General features: G+C 37.0%; 1 protein-coding gene across 7 annotated transcripts in view; it reads left to right on the top strand.

Moving 5' to 3' along the window:
* The window catches only part of LOC116730409 (ral guanine nucleotide dissociation stimulator), a 57,618-nt gene extending 36,388 nt beyond the window's left edge, over positions 1–21,230 (top strand). For 5 of the 7 annotated variants that reach the window (XM_032579613.1, XM_032579610.1, XM_032579612.1 and 2 more), the window contains exons 2-18: positions 5,657–5,961; positions 6,921–6,995; positions 8,780–8,973; positions 9,138–9,262; positions 10,421–10,636; positions 10,913–11,016; positions 11,092–11,176; positions 13,890–13,967; positions 16,000–16,086; positions 16,294–16,326; positions 16,423–16,544; positions 17,219–17,314; positions 17,414–17,627; positions 17,860–17,934; positions 18,442–18,720; positions 19,742–19,856; positions 20,874–21,230. In XM_032579613.1, the coding sequence (XP_032435504.1) occupies positions 5,657–5,961; positions 6,921–6,995; positions 8,780–8,973; positions 9,138–9,262; positions 10,421–10,636; positions 10,913–11,016; positions 11,092–11,176; positions 13,890–13,967; positions 16,000–16,086; positions 16,294–16,326; positions 16,423–16,544; positions 17,219–17,314; positions 17,414–17,627; positions 17,860–17,934; positions 18,442–18,720; positions 19,742–19,856; positions 20,874–21,049 (2,379 nt within the window). In that variant the 3' untranslated portion in view covers positions 21,050–21,230. The remainder of the gene's footprint in view (positions 1–5,656; positions 5,962–6,920; positions 6,996–8,779; positions 8,974–9,137; positions 9,263–10,420; positions 10,637–10,912; positions 11,017–11,091; positions 11,177–13,889; positions 13,968–15,999; positions 16,087–16,293; positions 16,327–16,422; positions 16,545–17,218; positions 17,315–17,413; positions 17,628–17,859; positions 17,935–18,441; positions 18,721–19,741; positions 19,857–20,873) is intronic. The other 2 variants (XM_032579609.1, XM_032579608.1) reach the window with 2 other exon arrangements.
* Positions 21,231–22,932: the final 1,702 nt, after the last annotated feature.

The raw sequence follows: 22,932 nt of genomic DNA, 5'->3' as shown, positions 1-22,932 counted from the left end.
ACACACAGATTTAGATTCTGCCTCACGGGGGCTTTCTAGCCATCCAAGCAGGTGTGTTTATTTTCTCTCCATGAGCTTTGGCAGACCCCCTACCGACACTCCCAGAGCGCTGCTTGGCTCAGAGCGAAGGGTTTTCCCTTTTTCCCAGGACGTCAGTGTTGGACCGAACCAGAACCAGGTGGCTGCGGTTATAAAGACATCAGATATAAAAGCAGATGTTTTATAATGTAAAACTTTTTTATTCAAGATGATGAATGGAACGGATGGATCTATTTGCAACTAATGATTATTTTAGTAATAGTCATTAGTAATAATCTATTGTTCTGATCAATTAATCGGAAAAGAAATCGCAATTTAATTCCTTTTTTTAAATCAGAAAATAAATATTCTATTGCCTAAAATGCAATTATACAGCATTAATTTAGTGTATATTTGATCATTTGTAGCAAATAATGCATCTGCAGATAAAAAATACGGTTTATTAAAATGTTTATTATTTGGATCAATAATTTGAGAGATAAAGATTCTTAATGGGTTTTTTTTTCCAGAATTTGAACCAGGTGAAGCTAAACGTTGCCACTTGAGGAGCCCTAGTAGAACATATTTACAGCAATATACAGCATTATTAATATTGGATATCAATATTGGCCCAGATTTTCATTTAATAATTTTCCGAAGCAGTTTGGATTTGATCAGCATGACAATACAGCACGATCGATTTCCTATCAGTCGGATGAAACGTTGATGAAATTCTTGAGTTGCTCTGCCAGTAACTTCTGGTTAAGTTTTCTATGTTTAGGTGGCTTTCAAAGTGGCGTTTTCCTGTTTGTAACCAGGATGGTTGATGAAGATCTGAGTCACGCTGAAGGAATGTGAGACCAGCTCATCATCACCATCATGTCCAAACTGCACCTTTCAGATTCACGTTCATCAAACTATCGAGGAAGCGTTGACGGACTGCCTGTCTGGTGGTTGGATAGGAAACCTTTACCAACTTTTTAGGTAGCTTCAGGTGACATTTTGTTGAAAGTATTGAGTTCTGTGTTTGTTTAGCAGCAGAGGCTGATCATGGAAACAGCAGGAATGAATAGGAGCTTTATATCAGGATCGGAGCGGGGCGCTGCCCTTGAGCTCTCTGTGTGTTGGAGGATTTGAAGTGATAGCAGCCTCTGTGGTTTGCTTGATAAGCAGCTCCCTGCTGCCCAGGCCTTCAGCTGCAGCTGCTTCTTCACAATGAGCAGAATTTACAGCACTTTGTTTCTGCTCTCCTCGTTTATCAGGAGTGTTTTTCTGCAACTGATTTTGAAGACAAAATGTCTCTCATCCCTTTCAGAGCTGCTTGAGAGCTCCTTATTTCTTTTAATTTGGATACTTTTAATTTGGATAGAGCTGACAAAAAAACCCCAAAAGCTTGGAAAATTAAGTGGAAGGAAAAACTGTGCCAGAAAAAGAAAATTCTAAATTTCTGCTACTTGTGCTGGACAAAATGTTTAACTTGATTTTAAGAACGAAACTGTGGTTTATTTATTTTAAATTGGGCAATTCTGACTTACAACTGACAGAAATCCAACATTTGGAAAATTAGGTGGAAGGAAAAATTTTGCCAGAAAAAGATATCTTACATTTCTGTGTCTTTGTGCTGGAAACATGTTTTGATACACTTTTAATCACAATACTGGTGATTATTAATTTTAATTTAAATAATTTGTGGCCTACAGTGGATAACCCCTTCCCCTCCCCCCAAACACCTGCTAAATTAAGTGGAAGGAAAAACTGCCAAAGAAAAGCATATCACGTTTTTGCTACCTTGTGCTGGAAAAAATGTTTAATGTAATTTTAATAACAAAGCTGGCATTTATTGCCTTCAGTTTTGATCCTTCTGGCCTACAGTTGACAAAAACTCAGCACGTGAAAAATTAAGTGGAAGGAAAAACTGTGCCAGGAAAAAAAAAGTTATCTTACCTTAATGCCACTTTATGCTGGAAGAAATACTTCTTAATGCAGTTTACAAATGAAACTGCTGTTTATTTCTTTTCATTTTGCTGATTCTGACTCACCACAGTTGAAAGCCCAAAACTTGGAAATAAGGTGGAAAGAAAAACTGTGCCATGTCTTTATTTTTAACTTGATGTTTTTGACCATTTTCAAGGAAAATGTACAATAAACTCACAGAAAAATGCCAGGATATGTTCATTTCTGTGGGAATTTCGCAGATTTGTGAAAAACTGTTGGGACTTACTGATGTAATCTGGAGTCTAGAGGGCCGCATAAGAAGTTATGGCGGGCCAGATTTGGCCCCCGGGCCTTGAGTTTGGCACATCAGCTTTTATAATAAAGAGTACATTAATAATAATAATAAAAAGATACATCTGAAGCACTTTATAATTTGTCTGTTTTGATACCATTCAGCTCTCTAAATTAGAGCTTGTTTCCATGGTAACAAACGGAGCAACTTGGCACAGGCAATGTTGTTGCTGAGCATAAAAAAAAATAAAAGAAGTGCCAGTGTGTTTTCATAGCTGGACTCTGATGACTAACATGAAATGAACATGATGTTCCTGCTTCCCTCTCCTGGTGGTTCTGTGAGGTTCTGGATGTCCCTCGGATCCGATTTGTCTGACCGCTGATCAGAAACACGTTGCTCTGTGATTAAACTGGGAACAAAACCAGCTTTTCTATTTCAAACTGGATTCAGTTGTCTCTTTATTTCAGAGATTTGAGGCATCTCTGAGTTTTGTTTTTTTTTTACTATACACACCTTTGCACTGATGTTAAAACATAAATTTTCTAGAAGAATTACAATATTTGCTTTACATTTTATTGTTAAAAATGATTCTTTTTGTTTTTAAACATTGAATCTGACTAAAGTTGCAGCTAAGCACTCCAGATGTGAGAACGTTCAGGTTTCATGGTTTTATTTCCATTCGAAGCACATCTGCATCACACTATTTCAATAATTTGAAACAAAGTTTATAGTGGATTAAAAAGAAGAACATAAACCAAATGATGAAACTGAACCAGAGACTAAGAAATGCTTGGTCATTGGTTGCCATGGTTATGATCGCTATTTATTCAAAACGGTGCTTTTAGTTCAAATTGTAAAAAATTCTTTTAAAAAGTTAAACAGTATATTACTAAAAGATGTCTGCAGATTTAAATTTAGCACATAAAATTTGCAGCAAAAAAAAAAGAAATTAAACTAAAAAAGTTTGAAAGTGAAAATAAAAATTTTAAATTAAAAAACGATTTAAAACTAAAAAGCATTTTATTTAAAAAAGTGTTTTAAACTGAAAGAAACTATTTTGAAACTTTGAACGAAAAAATTGTTTGAAGATTAAAAATAGATTTTTGAAACTGAAAAAAAATTTAAAACTAAAGCATCTTTTGAAAGTTTTAAAACCGAACTGAAACAAAAAATGTTGAAACTGGAAAAAAAACAACAAAACAAAACAAATTTTAAACCAAAAAAATGTTTGGAGCTCCAAAAAAAAAAAGATTTTGTAACTAAAAAATTTAAAAGTATATATATTTTTAGTTAATAGAATAAGAAATCTATTCTTACAATGTTGGGATAAATATGGAATTTGTTTTTAACATTTAATTGTTTCCCAGTCTGTATTAAATCTGTTTTTTTATACAAATTAGCTCATGAATAAGTTGACTCAACTGAGTCTAGTTTCTTTACTCATGACTCTATATTAGGCTCCAGTTGTGAAACACTGATCCAGCTAATTCGGGATCACATGCATGATAAAGCATTCATCACAAATTCGATTCTTTATTTTACAATAAATTAATTTTTCTTTGTGTTTTTGGGAGAACGATGAGGGGGAAAACTATTGTTGCAGCCTACAGAGGTCACATTCATGCGGGTTCTGCACAGGCTGCAGCTTGTATTGTTGACCCTGTTATCCAGCTAGCTCTGTTTGGTAACCTGCTATTGTTGTTTGTGCACGGCCGCACACATGATTCACAAAGCGTGACTCAGAGCACAACGAGCAAACAAAAAAAGAGCGCAGCCGGGTCACACAGATGGCCGTGATTAAAGGCTTCACGTCTCAACGTTCTGCACCAGAACCAGCGCTCTCTAATCTGCGTTAAACTGCTCCTCGAAAGCCGACTCGTCTTGTCAAAATGTCAGTGTGGACCTCGGCTTTTTCTGGCTCAGAACATTTAATCCATTTAACTAACACTCGCAGACCACCAAATTTGAAATTAGCACAACATCTTGATATATACAAATTCAAATATTAGACTCTTAACTCACTTAATGCTGTTTTCTTTCTTCATCCTAATGAGAAGGGTGGTGCTGTTTGGTAAATGTGATTGGTCACGACAAAACCATGAACACGTCACTCAGGATGTTTTATTTGCAGATTCAAAAAGTGTTAATTCTAAGCTGTCCAATTATGTCAAACACATGGAAATCAAAAAAAGAAGTTGTTCTTTACTACTAAATGTTGAGTGCATTTCAGGGTTATTTGTAGTTGAGAAGCATAATTAAAGCTTTGGCAGAAACAAAAATCCTCTTCACCATTATATAAAAAAATGACCTATTTCTATCAATTGTATCTATCTATTGTAATTTATTTGCTGGTTAAATCATTTTTAAATAAATAACAGCAATAGATGTTGATGTGTGAGCAAGCAAAGTCGGAAAAACAAAGAACAGTTCTCACCATCTGAGACTCGTTCACGGCATAGAGCTTTTCAAAAGAATCAATTTGATAGTGAATGATATCAGTAAGATATCAATCGACTTCTTCCGATTTTACGCAGAAAATCTGTTGAAGAATAACTCAAAACCACTCATATTCTTCTTTATTCCCTCGCTCTGTCAGCTGCGCTACACACAGACTTGCTGCATTAGCAATTAACAATGCCACTATATGTATCAGGATTCGACACCAAAAAACACTCAAAATATTTCCCACACAAAGAACAGAACATTCAGTTTGTTTTATATTTTTGGGCTTGATGGTTTTTTTGCGATTATTAATAATAAACCTGTGTAACAAGCCTGTGGAAGATTGGCTACTGCTGCTATTAGCTAATCTAACACAGCTGTGGTTGAACTTAAATACCTGCTCGATTGATGGTCTGTCAGAGTTGGTGTGTGTAGGTCGTCTTTTTTTATTTTGTAACTGAACCATAACGCACCGAATTCCAAATTACATCTACATGTTAAGGTTGTCAAAGTCAAGCTAGCATAACTGACCTTCTTTCCTCTCCGTTGCTACTTTTTGCTTAGTTAAAACTTTTTCCTGACCTTGTTATCTAGTTGTTGTAGTGTTGACAATTAGTAGCAAAGCACTATGTCCATTTAAGATTTAGCATGTTGTATTAAGAACTTAACAGCTAAAACCAATGCTAGTCATCGTTGGGGAGCAGCTTTTTGCCCTCCAGCAGGAAGCTGGGGGGCGGGATCTTCCATGTGTGACATCATGCTGCAAGGCGTCTATAAGTAATTCTACCATTGTTTTCTTTCCACCAGTATCTTCAGTTTTTCTTTTGAGTCACCATTATTAAGCGTTGTGTTTTGATCTCAAATCACATGATGTTTACATGTAGTACCTTGCAGGCCACTAGGGGGCACCCACGGACCACCAGAAAAAGACTGAGTTGGACTAAAACGTCTTTTGTTTTTTTCTTTTAGAGCTCGACGCAGGAGATTGGCGAGGAGGCGGAGGAGGATGCCATCTTCACCATCACCCTGAGGAAGATGCAGCTCCACCAGTCGGCCAGCAAGGGGCAGCGTTGGCTGGGTGTGGACACGGACTCCGCCCTGAGCCTCTACGAGACGTGCAAGGTGCGGACCATCAAGGCCGGCACGCTGGAGAGGCTGGTGGAGTACATGGTGTCGGCCTTCAGGGGCAAAGACTCCACCTACGTCACCATCTTCCTCTGCACCTACCGATCCTTCGCCACCACCAAGCAGGTGCTGGATCTCCTGCTCAACAGGTAAGGGAAACCTGCTGCTAACCCTCAAACTACACGCTTACGTAATTAGAGAGCTGAAACTGCTGAGTCATGAGAGAACAGAGTTAGGGTTGCCATAATGATACCCGTTTTGTGGAGTGGAGGGAACCACAGGCAGACAAAAACTTATCTAAATCAGATCCGATTCACCTTATCTTGGTAAATTAACAACATTACAAATTAGAAAACAAAACAAACCAATAAAAGTAAAGACTAAAGCCGTTCTCCAAGTTTAAACTTTCCTACCCTATTCATAGACTCAGCAGACAAGTACACATACTCACATTACATGCATACATGGTTGCACATGACATATACACACACAGCTTTTATAATTTTACATTTTAAGGCTCTTTTAAAACTCATTTAAAAAGCACATAATTTGAAATCATCCTTCAGTTCATTCCATAATTATACACCAGTAACTGAAACTCTTTAGCATTTTCAAGTATTAATAAACCCCATAAATTGTATTTGCTTTCTCCTAACTTAAATCATTTCTGAATACCAGAAGGAAGGCTTTTGTTCATCGTTTTCAGTATTTTTAGACAATGTCTTGAAATTTTAAAGTATTCCTTTCAATAAATCCTACTTTATTAATAAGACTAATAGCTTTTCATTATCAAATTACTATATCAAATTATCTCTCAAATGGTCACTGTGAAAAAACTGCAGGAAACTGTTCAATCTTGAAGGAGACTTATTATGCAAAATTAATTTTTTGCACATTTTTGTACTTTCATTTGGGTTTCTGCTGCTTCTAAAAAAAACACTAAGTGTTAAAAAAAAAAAACCTTAAAAAGCCCCAACCATTTTTTGGCAATAACTTGATGTTTTTTGTTGTCTGGAAAATGAGCCATATCATTTATTGTTGTTGATCTTGATACACAGATGTAATTTTTCTTGGTCTCTGGTATAAAATTGATCTCATGTGCTTTCAGATACGCCAAACTCCAAAACGTTCCTGCAGTTTCTGCACACAGAGTCTCCCAGGACGACTGCACGGAGCTGAGAAAGTGAGTGTTAACTGTTTTTGTTCAAATTCAACTAAAAAAAAGTTAATTAATTGATAATCAGTGGAATAAATCCCTAAGACAAAACCTTTACTCCATCACGAAGGGCCACTATCACCAAACAGGCCATTTCTGTTGTTGAAGTCTTTGTTCTGGACACATTCTTTACAGTTTTTTTAATTTTAGATGTGTTTAGATCTGAGCATGCAGTTGATGAACATCTGATTGTAAAACGTCCAGAAAAAAAAAAGACATTCCACATTCTTCCCACTTTTTCTTTCCTAGTGTGGGCTTTTTGGAGTTTCAACCACGGCTGACCGGATGCATGCAGGAATCCAGTGGTTAGACCGAAGAACGTGTTTGTAGCAGCAGAAATTAGTTAATTTGATACAGACAGACGTTTAATGTAAAGTTGGGCGATAAGTAGAGTTTATTGATCAATCAAATTTTTAGTTTCTGAAGATTTACGGTTTTGGAAATCTGGATTTTTTTCCACCAATGCATTTTTTTGGGTTTCCACAGTTCAGAGCGATGTCAGCATGCTTAAGGCGGCCATCTTGTTTAACAAGCATGTTTTACAGCTTCCATTTATTTGAATTCGGGTCAACTGTATAACAAAATATAAAGGCCAGGTTATGATGTTTTTCCTTTTACTACAAAAATAAAGTCATAATATTACAAGAATACAGTAGTTTGGGGCGTGCCGTGGTGGCGTAGGGGTTAGCGCGACCCACATTTGGAGGCCTCAAGTCCTCGACGCGGCGGTCGCGGGTTCGACTCCCGGACCCGGCGACGTTTGCCGCATGTCTTCCCCCCTCTCCCTCCCCCTTTCCTGTCAGCCTGCTTCATGGAAGGGGACGCTAGAGCCCACAAAAAGACCCCCTGGAGGGGTTACAAAAAAAAAAAAAAAAAAAATACAGTAGTTTGACAATAAAGTTGAAAAAAACAAAACAAGATAAAATCAAAATAATACAAGAATAAATTCATAACGTCAGGAAAACTCCAATAAAAAATGTAAAATGAGGAATGTTTAGTATTTTTTTTCTCATAAAAAAAAAACTTTTTCTCATAATTTTAACAAGTATTTTTATGGTAAAATTGCATTTTTTCCCCTGCTAATAAGAAGACTTTATCGTAATTAAACCAAAATTCTCATAATTCTTGGCCCTAATATACAGTACAGACCAAAAGTTTGGACACATCTTCTCATTGAATTCAATTAGAAAGTGTGTCCAAACTTTTGGTCTGTACTGTATATTTTTGAGAATATTTTTTGTAATTTCTTTTTCTTAGAAAAGCAAGTGAGCAAAATAAATAATAAATTTTTTTAAAAAATAGATAAAAATTGGATCTATAAAAAATCATCTGAGATTTTATTATTAAGCCCCAGGTCAACACGACAGAAAACACAAAACTTTCCTAAGCAAATATCTAGTGCAAATATTTTTGTACACTTTAAAAAAGACAAAGCTAACTTGCAATTATAGGAGCTTGTTTTAAGTAAATAATTCCTTAGATTATTTCACCTGGAACAAAATATTTTCCCCATTTAATAAAGAATTCATCTGCCAGTGAAACTCGTACGTTTTAATCAATATTAAGAAATTACTTACTCAAAACAAGCTCCTACTTTTTGCAGAAAAGTTACTTGTAAGTTAGTTTTGCCTTATTCTAAGTATTAAGACATTTGCAGTTTAACCTAGAATGAAATATTTGGTAATATTTTGTGTTTTTGCAGTGAATGTGTCACCAGATTGTTGTTTAATGACGTTACTTGTGTGTTTTAGCACCGTCTCATCCATCCTGGGCGCGTGGTTGGACCAGTACTCCGAGGATTTCTGGAGCCCTCCGAACTACGAATGTCTGCACCAACTCCTGGCCTACCTCCACCTCCACTTTCCCGGCTCGGACCTGGAGCGCCGGGCCCGCAACCTGCTGGCCCACTTCCACCGGCGACAGCAGTGTGAGCCCGATCCCGATGGTATGAAGGCAGGACAGGAGAAGAGAGGGATTTATTTATTTAAAATGATAAAAACAGATGTAGATGAGTTTTAGATGAGCAGGGCTTAGATCAAGCTCAGATGGGTGCAGCGTTTTTTATAAAAATTGTATTTTTCTGCTGTTTTTTTGTTATTTTTTGTTCAGGGGAACACATCGGCTGCCCGTTCGCCACGCAGGAAGAGAGCGGTTTTGAGGACGAGCTTCCTGCTTTCAGCTTCCTGTCGTTTGACCCCATCATGGTGGCGGAGCAGTTCACGCTCATGGACGCGGTGAGCAGGGTTTCCTTCCCTCGTCAGCAGATTTATTCACGTTGACGTCTGAAAATCAGGTGCAGGAGTTTTGTTGACTTTAATGGAAACTGTCTGATCCAAGAGGAAAAATAGTTCTTCATTTTAATTAGAAATGGAGCTGCGTTTACAGACAGCTTAAGGTTTTCTAGGTTTTTTTCCCCTCTGAAAATCAAATGACAGTATTATGGAGGAATATTTGATTATAAGATTTTACCTATTGCATATCATTTGGAAATATATAGCTTAATTTTATTTGTTTTGTTTTTTCTGTATGTTTTTTTGGTTTATTTAAATGTTTTACTGTGTAATTAACAGTTCCAGGACAGAGTGTGAAGCTGAGCAGCAATAAACGTTTCCTCTGCTGATTTTTATAATCATAGAGCGTCTTTGCAAAGCTTCACACACCTGCAGCCTTACAACCCAAAGAGCTGTTTTTCCCCTCAGTCCAGCTAAATTAAACTCATTTAGAGGTCCTAATAATACCTGACCTTTAAAAAAACAAACACAAAACTTATTTTTGATTCGTTTGCTTGTCGTTTTTTTTATATTTTTGCTCTTATCTCTAAGGTTTAAAATAAAGAAAAACATAAAACCATTGCAAAAAAAGCTGAATGTTTCCTTTTTCTTCAATTAGATATTATTTGTACAAAAATGATGGGGGGGAAAGCACCTGGTGGTCAACCTAATAAGAAAAGTGGATTTAAAAACATTACTGCTACATTAAGTGTCATTTTGTTGTGGAAATTCAATGCAGTTGTTTAATTAAAAACTGCTTAAAGAGTTATTGAAGATCAACTATGTCTTCTTTTGTAAAATTACTTTATATAAAAATAATCCTTTCTTATCACCCACTAGGTAAACATATAGATTTTTAAAAATGCCTCTACACTAAGAACAAATTAAAGTCAAATTAATATAATACTGAATTGAAACTTTCTTAGGTTTTACTGTAGGAAAAAAAGACTGGACGGCGATTAAAGCTAGTAATGACTCTGATAAAGTGGAAAAATTGAGTATTTCTGAATTGTTCTGCATGTCAGCTATTCAGATTAATTAAAATATAAAATTCTATCTCATAACATGAGAAGCAAAACTGATTAAATCAATTTTTTTCTCTGTATCTTCCTGCGTGTTCAGGATCTGTTCAAGAAGGTGGTGCCGTACCACTGCCTGGGTGGCATTTGGTCTCAGCGGGACAAGAAGGGCAAGGAGCACCTGGCTCCCACCATCCGAGCCACTGTGGCCCAGTTCAACTCGGTGACCAACTGTGTGATCACCACCTGCCTGAGCAACCCGGCGCTGAAGCCCAACCAGAGAGCCCGGCTCATCGAGAGGTGGATCGATGTGGCGCGGGTGAGCCGCACCACCTGGAACCGGAAAACATTTCAAATATGCAAAATAAACTAACAAAAACAACTGTAATTAAAATGGATTATGGAGACTCGTTGACCAAAACTGCATTTCAGAAAATAATAACGACTGTTGTCCAAATGGAAATTATCGTGCTCATTTTAATTTATCATGACATTAATTGATTTATTGCTTATTGTGACAGGATTAACTTTAAGCAGTTAAGCTGCTTCAGAGTTGCTGTTTCCGTTTGTCTCACCGGATCGTTGTTCCCATCAGGAATGTCGGATCTTGAAGAACTTCTCCTCTTTGCGAGCGATCCTCTCTGCTCTGCAGTGCAACTCCATCCACCGCCTGAAGAGGACCTGGGACGAAGTCGCTCGGTAGGTTTGGACTCTGGACTTGGACGGGTCTTTCCTGAGGGGATTTCTGACTCTGGTTTCTGCTTCTATTCACAGGGAAAGCGTCCGAACCTTCAGAGAGCTTTCCGAAATCTTCTCAGACGACAATAACTATTCCTTGAGTCGAGAGCTGCTGGTGAAGGTGAGTCTTGTCTTTTAAACACCACAGAATAAAAATGCTTGAGGGAAATGAGACAAGTAATACTTGCATAGAAATGAATCCAAATTAATCAAAAAATGTCACTGGCAACTCAGTTTGGTGGGTTTTTCTATGTTGTTGGTGTTACATCAATATCTTAAAGGGTACCTGTAATGCAAAGTTGACGTTTTGTACGTTTTCATAATTCCATTACAAGCACTTTAGAAGAAAGCACCCAGTCGTTTCTTAGCTTTTTTTGAAGAAAATGAGCCGTTTCAAAAACCTCTGGAATGCCCATTACGTAGCAACCCCAGCAGAGTTCTGCCCGTCACCTCAGCAACCCAAGCTGAGCTCTTGCACGTTTGGTCAGCTGGTTGTACCGCTGTATGCACTGTACAATTTCTGCTGGAAAAGACGAGCATTTTCTTATTTACTTACCATCCAGAAACCACATTTTCTGTTGGTTGTGCAGGAGACTCCACTAATGCTTTTCAAAGAGGTCACCTTTAAATGTTGTTGGTTGATATTATGAAATTATAAGGTCTAATTTCAGCATTAAAATTACAGCTAACTCGTGAGCTCCATGTTTTTGTCCTAGACATATAAATCAGTCAGTGCGCATTACGCAACTTGGACTCCCAACAGCTGAGCGGATAGCAGCAGGATGTGACCTCATCACTTTGCTGCGGCTGTAAGAGAACATCCTGCAGAACATTTGGTGTTCCTGTGGATCTGAGCCAAGTTCTGGGTCGGATCTGAGCTTCCCTGATGCCATTTAGCAGTTTAATTACAGCTGAATTTTACTTTATTCCAAATAAAACTCAACTATTTCTATCAAATTTTTTTTGTCAGTAAGTATAGTTTCTAGTTTATTGGTCTAAATAAAACTTGCAAGACTATTTTCCTTTATTTAATTTAGACTTCTAGAAAAGCCTGTGCAATATATCAATAACAATATATATTCTGATAGAGATTTGATAAGTATCAATAGATAAAACATCATATGAAACATTCAATAATTTCAATGAACTCCAATCCAGAACCGCTCAGCATTCTGGGAGATGTAGGCAAAGGCCTATCACAGTAACAAATTGTCCCAGATGTTAATGAGATAAATGATAATTTTTTTTTTGAGACCATTTTAAAGCAATTCAATGCTAATGACATAATGATGCAAGAACACATTTTCAAAGATCAATAAACTTTAAATTCTAATGAACATTTAACACAAGAACTGGAAGATATTTTAAATTTCCAAAATAAATAAACAAAGCAATAGAAACGACTAAATAAAATGAGTTATGAAGTCAAAGTTGTCCTTCAGAAAAACAAGCTAATTGAGACTGAAGACTTTTGTCATTCAGTTTTTGGTAGAAAAAGAGAAAAATAATAAATTGCACAAATGGAAATTATTAACCTCGTTTTAATTCATTGTGCCATTAATTGATTTATTGCATATCTCAACAGGCCTAATAAAGGCAGAGTAAAGCTGCGTTGGTGGAATGAACCAACTAACTCACTCACTCATTCTTTGGTTACTTAGCAACTCACTCATTCTTTGGTTACCTAGCAACAGCCTGTTGAGTAACTGCCGCAGCAGCAGCAGTTTAAAGTTCCGCCACTGTAATAACTGATTAAAAATAAAACAACAACAGTGAGGAGTGAAAACTTTGGATAAAACGGGAAAAGTCAGATATTTAAAACAAAAAACTGAGTAATAATTATTGATTTACACTGATATGAAACATTTCTATTGACCAGCAGTTTATAAAATCCTGGTTTCCATTGACTTAAGTAAGGTTTGTGTCTGTTTTATTTGGTCCAAGCTGCCCAGCTGGACACAGGGAAAATCAGAATTAGGTTTTTGCTGCAGATGTTTTTCAGCCTGAACATCTGGAACAGCTTTCCTGTTAGCAACAATCTGCAGTTCCAGGAAAGCTGACGTGAACTCAGGATTGCATTTTTGTGTAACCTGAGAGCTTAAAGCGGGGGCCTCCTGTGAGGGAATCCTTGCTGACGTCAGAGGGAGGAAACCCTGTAGATAACGCCGCTGATGGTCGGACGTCAGGGCGTCGCCTCCCTTTCTCTCTATCTCCTCGGTCCAGGCTGCATGTAAACAGAGCCTCAGCGACTCTCTCAGGAATTTTTCTTACCATTTTTTCTTTCCAAGGGTCAACAGATTTTCCCTTTTTGTTCAGTCTCATAAACCAACCGTGAACTAGTTTATTTCCTTTAACTCAATGACCTCATTAGCAGCCATCATGGAATACTTTACATCCTTGAAAATACTTGAATTTCAACACTGCAAAAACACAAATTCTTACCAAGTACTTTTGGTGTAGTTTCTAGTTTAAATATCTTAGTACACGTAAAACAAGACAAACTAACTTATAAGTAACTATTCAGCAGAAATATAGGAGTTTTAAGTCAATAATTTTTTAATTTTGATGGAAAAGTTCTACATCCACTGGCAGATTGTCACTTATAACATGAGAAAATTGTCTTGTTAAACAAAATTGTCCTTCAAAAAGATGGTAGTTGAGATCAATGCACCAGACTGAACAGTTCTGCGATTACTTCATAGAATGAACTGAATTAAAGGTGAACGGAGCAAATGTGTTCGAGTGGAAGTTTGTGCATGTTATGCTTTTAAAACCTAGAAAACTCCCAACAGATGAAAAGTTGCTAAAACATGAACATGTTGTTGTTTCTCTAGGAGGGAACCTCAAAGTTTGCAACTTTAGAAATCAACCCCAAACGAGCTCAGAGGAGACACCAGCAGCAGAGAGACTTGGTAAGACCCTATTCACGTGAACAAAAGCTGTTGATGAACCTCAGAAAACACTGAGAAACAGCATTAGTGCCATCTAGTGGCGGGTGATGTTACTGTGCTCAATCTGATGATTCCTTGTTTCACTCTAGATCTTATGGCAGCATATTATGGACATACAAAGTACAAAACAATAAAATTATGAGAATGAAATCATATTATGAGAATAAATTTGTATGAGAATAAAGTAATAATAAGAATAAAGGTGTGATATTATGAGAATAAAGTCAAAATAATACAAGAAAGTTGCAATAAAATGAGGATAAAGTCATATTTCAAGAATAAATGAATAAAATTACGAGAATAAATCAAAGTTCAAGAATAAATGCATACAATTATTGGAATGAATTCATAATAATAAAAGAATGAAGTTATATTTCAAGAATTAAGTCAAAATTATGAGAATAAATTCTTAAAATGACAAGAATTCATAATATTACGAGAAAGTCAAAATAAAACAAGAATAAAGTCATAAATCAGGCATGTCCAAAGTCCGGCCCGAGGGCCAATCACGGCCCGCGGTCAGATTTCATATGGCCCGCAGCTTCGGTCTTATAATGTATTATTTATAGCCCGCCTGCACTGTCAAACAGAATAAATATATCATAAAACTTGAAACTGTAATTCCTCCTTTCACCAAATGGTGGCAGCACCACTTTAATACTATCATTCTGCCTTCGTGCAGCGAACCCCTCTCCGCTCATTTCTGCCACTGCAAAGAAAACAAGTTGACAGTGAGAGCCGCCGCTCTCTTGACAATTGATTTTCAATTGCCTTGATTTTCACTGAAAATCAAGGCTTGTCTAATTTGTAATGAGACGGTTGCCTTGTTTAAGGATTTCAACGTAAAGAGACACTACCTAACATGCTACGTACAACAAGCTAACAGGAAGTGACCGTGCTGAAAAACTGACGCAGCTCCAAGCTGCACTGGCATCACAACAGCGATTCTTCACGCGGGCCTGTGAGTCAAAAGAAAATACCACCAAAGCAAGCTACGAAGTGGCCATGTTAATAGCTAAACATGGCAAACCTTTTACTAAAGATACTTTTATCAAAGACTGTGTTATGAAAATGGTGGAGAACATTTGCCCTGAGAAGAAGCAAGAATTTGCGAATGTTTGCCTGGCACGTAACAGTGTGGCACGGAGAGTTGAGGACATGAAATTGAGTATTTTGAACGGTAACATCTGTCACTATCAACAGTGAAGAGCCAAAAGAACATTTATGCACCTGGATTTATGACACTTATTTTTTATTAAACTCTTGAGTGAGATTTGGTTATTACTGTTGATGTTATGAACCTGTAGATGTGACACAAACTATTACTTTCTCAAAGATATTGTAAATGACAAGAGCAAAATTCACTTGTTTTAAGATTTAATAACAGACAACTTTGCATTACTTATAACTCCTGTTTAAAATGTTCTTGAGGCAAAGATATTTTTAAACTCATGTAAATTTAAGGTATTTCATACAGTTTGTTCAATGTTATCTGACTCTCCAGATATGAATGAAAGGCAGAATTTGGGTTTTTAGAGTTGTTCTCATCTGCCTTATTATTATTATTTGGTTATTTTGTCATTTGAAAAATTGAGATAATTGTGACAATGAAAATTGTTTTATAACAGTGTATGTATTTGCATGAAACTTTTGTAGTTAAAAAATGTCCGAACAAACTATTGGCCCCCGGGCATCTTCACTTTATCAAATCTGGCCCGCTTTGCAAAAAGTTTGGACACCCCTGTCATAAATGTATTCTCATGATACTACAACTTTATTCTCATATTTTGAATGTATTTTTTTATTTCAAGTTTATTCTTGTAATATTCTGAATTATTTTTATTTTCATGTCTGTACCTTAAACTTGCAAAAGAGTGTTTTTGTCTCTAATGACTCATTATGTTTACGTAGATAATCTTTAAATTATTTATGTGTTGCATGTTTGAGTCTGTGTTGGAGAATAAAGTGTCAGTAATGATCCCTCTGTGAACAGGGAGTCATGCAGGGGACCATCCCTTATTTGGGAACATTCCTAACGGACCTGGTGATGATGGACACTGCCATGAAGGATTACACAGAGGTCAGCCATTTTGTTTTTTCTGTTTGTACATCCTCCCACAAGTTCTTTAGGTGCTGAGTTTTGATTTTTAAATTTATGGCATGTTTTTGTGGAAAGAAAAGGAAGAAGTCATTGTTGCAGGGTGAAAAAATGGCACCAAAATAATTTTAAACTCCTGTTTCATTTTCTGACGTTGCTGAAGTTTTTATTCGCCTGTTTTTTTTTCAGGGTGGTCTGATTAACTTTGAGAAGAGGAGAAAGGTAATTTTGTTTTTCCTGTTTCAAAGCTTCTGATAGATTAAAAGTGATTTTTGAATCGTTGGATTTTTATTTTTTATTTTTGGGGTTTTTTTGCAGGAGTTTGAGGTTATTGCTCAGATCAAACTTCTCCAGTTGGCCTCCAACAACTACAGCTTCACTCAGGAAAGCCACTTCAGAGAGTGGTTCGCAGCCGTGGAGAAACTCAGCGAGGCAGAAAGGTTATTAGCTTATTAAATATTGTCCTTTTTTAAATTAAACATGATGGTGCATGGTGGTCCAAAGTTTCTCCAGATCAAATAGTTTTCTGTAGATTTTATTGGTGTTTTCATCCACATTTTGAAACCATAATAAGAACAAAAATTAACACAAATTTAACACTTTGTAACTTGCAAATAAACTTTAAATGTCAAGTAGTTTGTAAAACATGAGGGCTATCTCCCATTTGGAAACAGCTGTTCATCTGTATTTTATCTAGAGTTATTATGCTAAACATTTCAGACCACCTTGTAAGCACAATAAGCATTTGTAAGCATAGTTTTTTAGCATATAATTGCCTTTTCATCCTTAATTAATGCATAATGAACAGTTTTATAAAGTCCTTATAGATGAATAGATAACATATCCATCTGCAAAGGGAGCCTTACTGTAAAGTTGTACCATTTTATTTTAAAACTATTTGTTTATTTGCATATGTATTTCTAATATTGTTCTAAAAAGACTTGAGTGATTAAATGACAAACCTTCATGAGATTACTAAAATAATTGCTAGCTGCAGCTCTAGTCTCATTATGTCTCAATGCTTATTTTAGCTATTATGTCTTTCCAGAGTTTAACTAAAGCCTCCCAAATGTGTAAACAAGCTGAATTTTGGTGTTAATTTTCTTTTCTGCAGCTATAATCTATCCTGTGAGATCGAGCCTCTGTCGGAGTCGGCCAGCAACACCCTCAGAGCCAAGAAGAACGGCGGGATCATGAAACGATGGAGCGAGTCAGTCACACTCAGCTCTTCTTCAAATTTTTCTGCATCTGTTGTTTGTGTCTTCCTGGAGACTTATTCTTCCACTTCCTGTTGCTGTTCTGTGTCCAGCCGGCAGCTGACGGAGGCCGGCTGCAGCGGCGGCGCCAGCTCCCATTCAAAGTCGTTCGATCACTCCCACTACAGGCCGTACCAGGGGGGCGGCGGGGGCGGCGGGGACAGTGGCGACGCCCTCAGCGTCACGTCCGTCAGCTCCAGCGGTTCCGACCTGGAGGATGTGAACACCAGCTTCCTATCGGATTCACCGGAGGGACACGAGAGGAAGGTGAGTGGAGGGAAATATTTGAAGTGTTACGTACATAGGCAGAGTTTCAGAAAGAGACAGAAGCCCAAGTTTATGTTGGTTTTTTTAAGTCATATGCACCATTTTTAGAATAACTGGTGAATGGTAAATAAATGGTAACATAGTTACCTAATTATGCTATAAAATGGTACTACATGGCTGTTTACGTGAAACCTGCCCTTTAAAACGGCTTTCAACATGTTTTTGTTTTCAGACGTCGACTCCGTCGGTGAAGCTCACCGTGTCTGCTTTGGGGAGAGAAGCTCCAGCTGCAGACACCACCTCAACGGTAACGCTTTAATATTTTGTTCTTCAAATCATCTACTCGTCGAAAAAAGTTGTTATTCCATTGGCAGATTATTTCACTTATAATATGGGAAAGATCTCTTATTAGTGAAACTATCTGCCAATGGAATAAGAATATTTTAAATCAATATTAAGGAGTTATTGACTTAAAACAAGCTCTTATATCTTGCTGAAAATGTTCTTGGAAGTTGGTTTTATCTAATTTCAAGGGTAGTAAGATATTTGCACTAGAAACTAGACCAAAAATACTTGGTAAGATGAATTGTTAAAATGTTTTACATTTCTATTGTCTGAAAGACTATGAATTTTGTTTAGATTGTGTAGAAATGACATTTTTTTTGCATGCTTGGTTATAAAATACATTTATCTGAAATGTAATTTTATATTAATATATTTTTTACATGAAAATTCTATCTGATTAATTGTTTCAGCCCTAATATTGTTGCATCAGAGAAACATTCTATCTCTAAAGTCAGTAACACTTGTGCAGTGTCCCCCTCAGTTCTGGGAATGCACGTCTCTGTCCTCCCTGGACACGTCGGGGATGGGATCCAGCTCTGGCTCGGCCTCGGGCTCCAGCAGCACCTCCTCGTCTTCGGTCTCCTCCTCCACGCCGCTGTCCGCCTCGCGCTCGCACAAACGCTCGGTGTCGGCCGTGTCCAACTACTCGACGCTGTCGCTGCCGCTCTACAACCAGCAGGTGGACGACTGCTGCATCATCCGGGTCTCGCTGGACGTGGAGAATGGCAACATGTACAAGAGCATCCTGGTGAGACCAAAGATGGGAAGAAAGTGCGGGAATCTGTTGCTTATCTCAGTGGTTTTCAAATAGGGGGAGCAAGGGTCGCTGGGGGACCAAAAGGTGTCGTAGGGGGACCTCAGAAGGTTGTAGGGAAGATGAGGGGAAAAAAGGAGTTAAAAAAAAGAAATCCAATAAAGTTTTAAATCATAAATTTAAATTTTTTTATAAATGTAACCTGTTTTTTATAGAAGAAGATTAGGGCCACTGAAAATAAAACATAATTCTGACTTTCACCTCAGAATTATGACTTTTTCCCAGAATTTTGACTTTTTTCTTAGATTTTGTACTTTTTCTCAAAATGTTAATGTTTTCTCTGAATCCAAACTTTTCTCTCAGAATTCCAATTTTTTTTTCTCAAAATTATCAGAATATTGACATTTTGTTCCAGAATTTATTTTTTTTTCTTTCAGAATTTTAAGAAAAAAGTGACCCTAATCGTCTTCTGCAGTTTTTCAATTATTATAAAAAACAAATTCAAATAACTTATTGAAAATGGAGATAGTGGCTATAAAAATCCTCTATTGTCCCACAGAGGGGAAGAAATTCAGGAAAATGTTATTTCCCACGCTCATTTGTCTGATTGGGTACCAGTTAGATTTATCAAGTTGCTTTGCTCTCAAGCTAGAGTAGCAAGCGTAAAAACTTTCTGACGAGAAAACTGTGGAGATTAAATAAAATTTAGAATGTTATACATTTCCTTATCAAAAGAGGGGATTGTGACAGAAAATTTTATCTGGTAATATATTCAACATCAGATTAATAGACATAACAAGTTGCCTCATAAAATTTTCCAACACAGAACTCAAAAATGAGAAGTTACGAGGCAACATTTATGATGAACAATGTAATTATTTTGTGGCATTGTCTGTGAGTTTTCCAAGGGGTTCCTCGGCCAGACGCAGTTAGGGGGGCTGTGGCGTGGAAAAGTTTGGGTTTATCTGGGTAGAAGTCGGGTTAAGGGAGTAATAAACGCTTGATGTGTTTTCAGGTGACGAGTCAAGACAAAACTCCGGCGGTGATCAGGAAGGCGATGATCAAACACAACCTGGAGCGGGAGAAAACAGAGGACTACGAGCTGATGCAGAAGATATCAGAGGACAAAGGTGAGCAGAGTTTCAGAAAGGCTGACAAATAAGATTTAAAACACACATGACGGTTTCAATGTGTGGCTAAAAGTAGTGTAATTTACAATGAGCATTCATAAAAAGTCACGTTTGTTCAAAAAATATTACATATAAGAACAGTTAATTTAAAAATAATTAAAATGATCTTGTAATAATTGTTTGTGATTTCCTGAAACAGTTCAAAGATGTAATAGTTCTTAGTCCCAATGGCAGCAGATTTAAAGAATTTGAAGCTTAAAGAGAAAATGACAACTGACCAAAATAATTTTTCGCTCTTGAAGTTATTGTAATTGCTTGTTAATGTAATTGAGCAAAGTTTTTTAGTGACTAAACAATCATGTTTTCCCAGCTCAGGAAGTACTTATAATAAAACAGTACATTACTTTGAATATTCTATCCCCAAAATGACACATAGTGATGGCAGCATTTTGCTGCTTTTCTTCATTTGTAAGAAGGAATCTGGTCAGTCAAACCAGAACAATCCTGTGAAAGTAACCAGTTAGAGAAGCTAATAGCAGAGCTAAGTTTTAGCTTAGTCCTTTTGCTAACTTTGAAAACATTTAGCAGACCTATCTTCCCTTTTAAAAAGTCTTAAATTCATATATTTAATTTAAGGCCTTAAAATAACTTAAATTTTTAAAAAGTAAGTTGGCCTTTAGTATGTTAATCACAGATCTTAAATTTCCCTATTTAATCTTGTACATTCTTTTTTGTTTTTTTTGTCGCAGGACTTTTCTGTCAGGCAAACGCTTGAGTCACAATCAGACTTCCTCATTGCTTTCTGTGACTACTGCTAGCTAGCTGCTAACATACCTTGCCAGCTGGCTAGCTTTTTTTTGCGTGTATCATTAATAAATTCTGGATTTGAGTTACCAAACAATAGACTATTTTAGTTTTGTTGGGATATACAGATTACTCCAGAACCAGCCCAATAAAAATAATCCAACAAACTGGGCTTTGAAATCTGACGTTGCTCCGTTTCCTTCCGTTCTGCAGAGCTCCGGATCCCGGACAACGCCAATGTCTTCTACGCCATGAACTCTACTGCCAACTACGATTTTGTGCTGAAGAAGCGCGGCTCGGCCCGGCCGGTGCGGGCCAAGAACGTGGCCAGTTCGACGCTGCCTCGCATGAAACAGAAGGGACTGAAGATCGCAAAAGGGATTTTCTGAGACTCTTCAGGAGAGACGAACCGACCCGAAGCGTCCAGGTTTTGGTTTGGATGGAGGCGGAGGCAGGACTTTTCTGTGGCACTTTAGCACTTAACTGGATGTGTTGCTTCTTCAGGATCCTCCTTAAAAAAATCAGAGTTTGTTTTCATGAAAGCTGCAAACTCAGGAAAGTGGATGGGGGGAAAAAAAACCTTCGCTTTGGACGATACTTGGACTCTTCATCATCCTGCGCCTGGTTTGGATGAAACATTCAAACCTCCTGATGCGTCACATTTTGTTTACAAGCGTTTACATCTCAGCGTCAGCGAAGGGAATCTTTGCACCTTCACTTTTTAATCCTCGGGTCAGACCTTTCTGCCATCTTCCCGGAACCGACGGATCACCATAGAGAGATTCAGTCGGGATTTTACAGCAGAACATGGAGGAAGAGACGCTCGTCTGAACGCTGCAGTGTTCACAAAAAAGAGAAAATGGTGTCAAAATCCAGTGAACACAGCCATGAATATCACGCCTCAGTTTCCGTCTTTTGTTACCAGATCGTAACCACTACATGGTGGAGGATGCCGCCGCAGCGCGATCGCACCTCACACAGATTGAACAGAGTGTAAATATGAACAACCCAGTCTGTGCAGTATATTGTTCTGAAAAAGGACCCTGTGATTTTTGTTAATAGACTCATGATATCAACACTTTTTAATGTTTTATATTTTGCTTTGTGTGTTTCTTTTTTTGCACCTGGGATACGGTGCTGTTTCTTCACAATTTCCCTTTCGTCCTCGTCCAGACCACCGTTAGGCGCCATGTTGGGAAAAAGAAAACAGAAGCATCAGCTTTAAAAAAGTGAATTTGGACCTAAATAAAAATAAACAAGTTTGACATTATGGAAAGCCAGAAATACCAAAAATAAGTAAATAAATAGAAAACATATTTTAACGCTTGCTCACTTAAAATAAAAAGAAGTCTATTTTATTATTTTAATGAGTCAATCCACTGTGACCTGTGAAATAGACATATAATCAGCTTGTCTAAGGCCTTTTTAGCTCCGCCAACTGGCTGAATCAGAACTATAAAATAATTGTATTAAAAAGTTTAGAAATTTCAAAAATTTGATCATTTAATTGTTGGAGAATTAAAGTAACTGCAGATCAGTTTTCTTGTTAATTTTAACATTTATATTTCTACTTCTACTTAAATAGTCATATCTAAATATTTAACACCTCCTAAATTTATTGAATTGTGGCACTTTTGGCCTTCCATACAAAATGCTTCCTGTTAGTGAATTCTACACAAAAGTTAAATGATTTTGGGCAAACCTAAAAATAGGGGAAAAAAGTATGAAAAAAAACTGTGTTAAGGAAAAGAAATGCAACCAAATTTAGCTCAATATTTTCATTCAAGTTTTCTGTTCTAATTTTCAATATTCTAACAACTATTTAATGATTTAATAAGGTCAGCAAAAGTGAAAAGATATCAATTAAATTTTAAACATTTTTTTGAATGTGGGTCTAAAGTTTGCATAATTTATTCTTCTTGATATTATTGATCTGAATAATCCAAACTGGTGCGAAAACCCTGGAGAAGCATCAACATATTTTATATTTACTAAAAGATGATCAGCTTATTTTCCTGAGAATCCTCAAACATTGCCCAGGTTTCGTTTTATTTCTTCCAACATGGCGGCTCAAACTTTCATATCCGTTCAGCGACAACTTTCCAAATGTGCTGCAGATTTATCCTGCAGGACGCTCAAAGCTTCGGTTTCTCTGAATCCAGACGAATCGCTGGATTTTCATGTATGGAAACCTCAAACCGATGCAACGTTTCAGCCGTTAGATGAATGTGAATCCAAGAGGAGCGACGGTGACGGAAAAACCCAAACTGAC

This window comes from Xiphophorus hellerii, chromosome 12 (assembly GCF_003331165.1).
Source record: "Xiphophorus hellerii strain 12219 chromosome 12, Xiphophorus_hellerii-4.1, whole genome shotgun sequence".
In the NCBI taxonomy this organism is placed as follows: Eukaryota; Metazoa; Chordata; class Actinopteri; order Cyprinodontiformes; family Poeciliidae; genus Xiphophorus; species Xiphophorus hellerii.
This window is presented reverse-complemented; position numbering and strand designations above follow the sequence as displayed.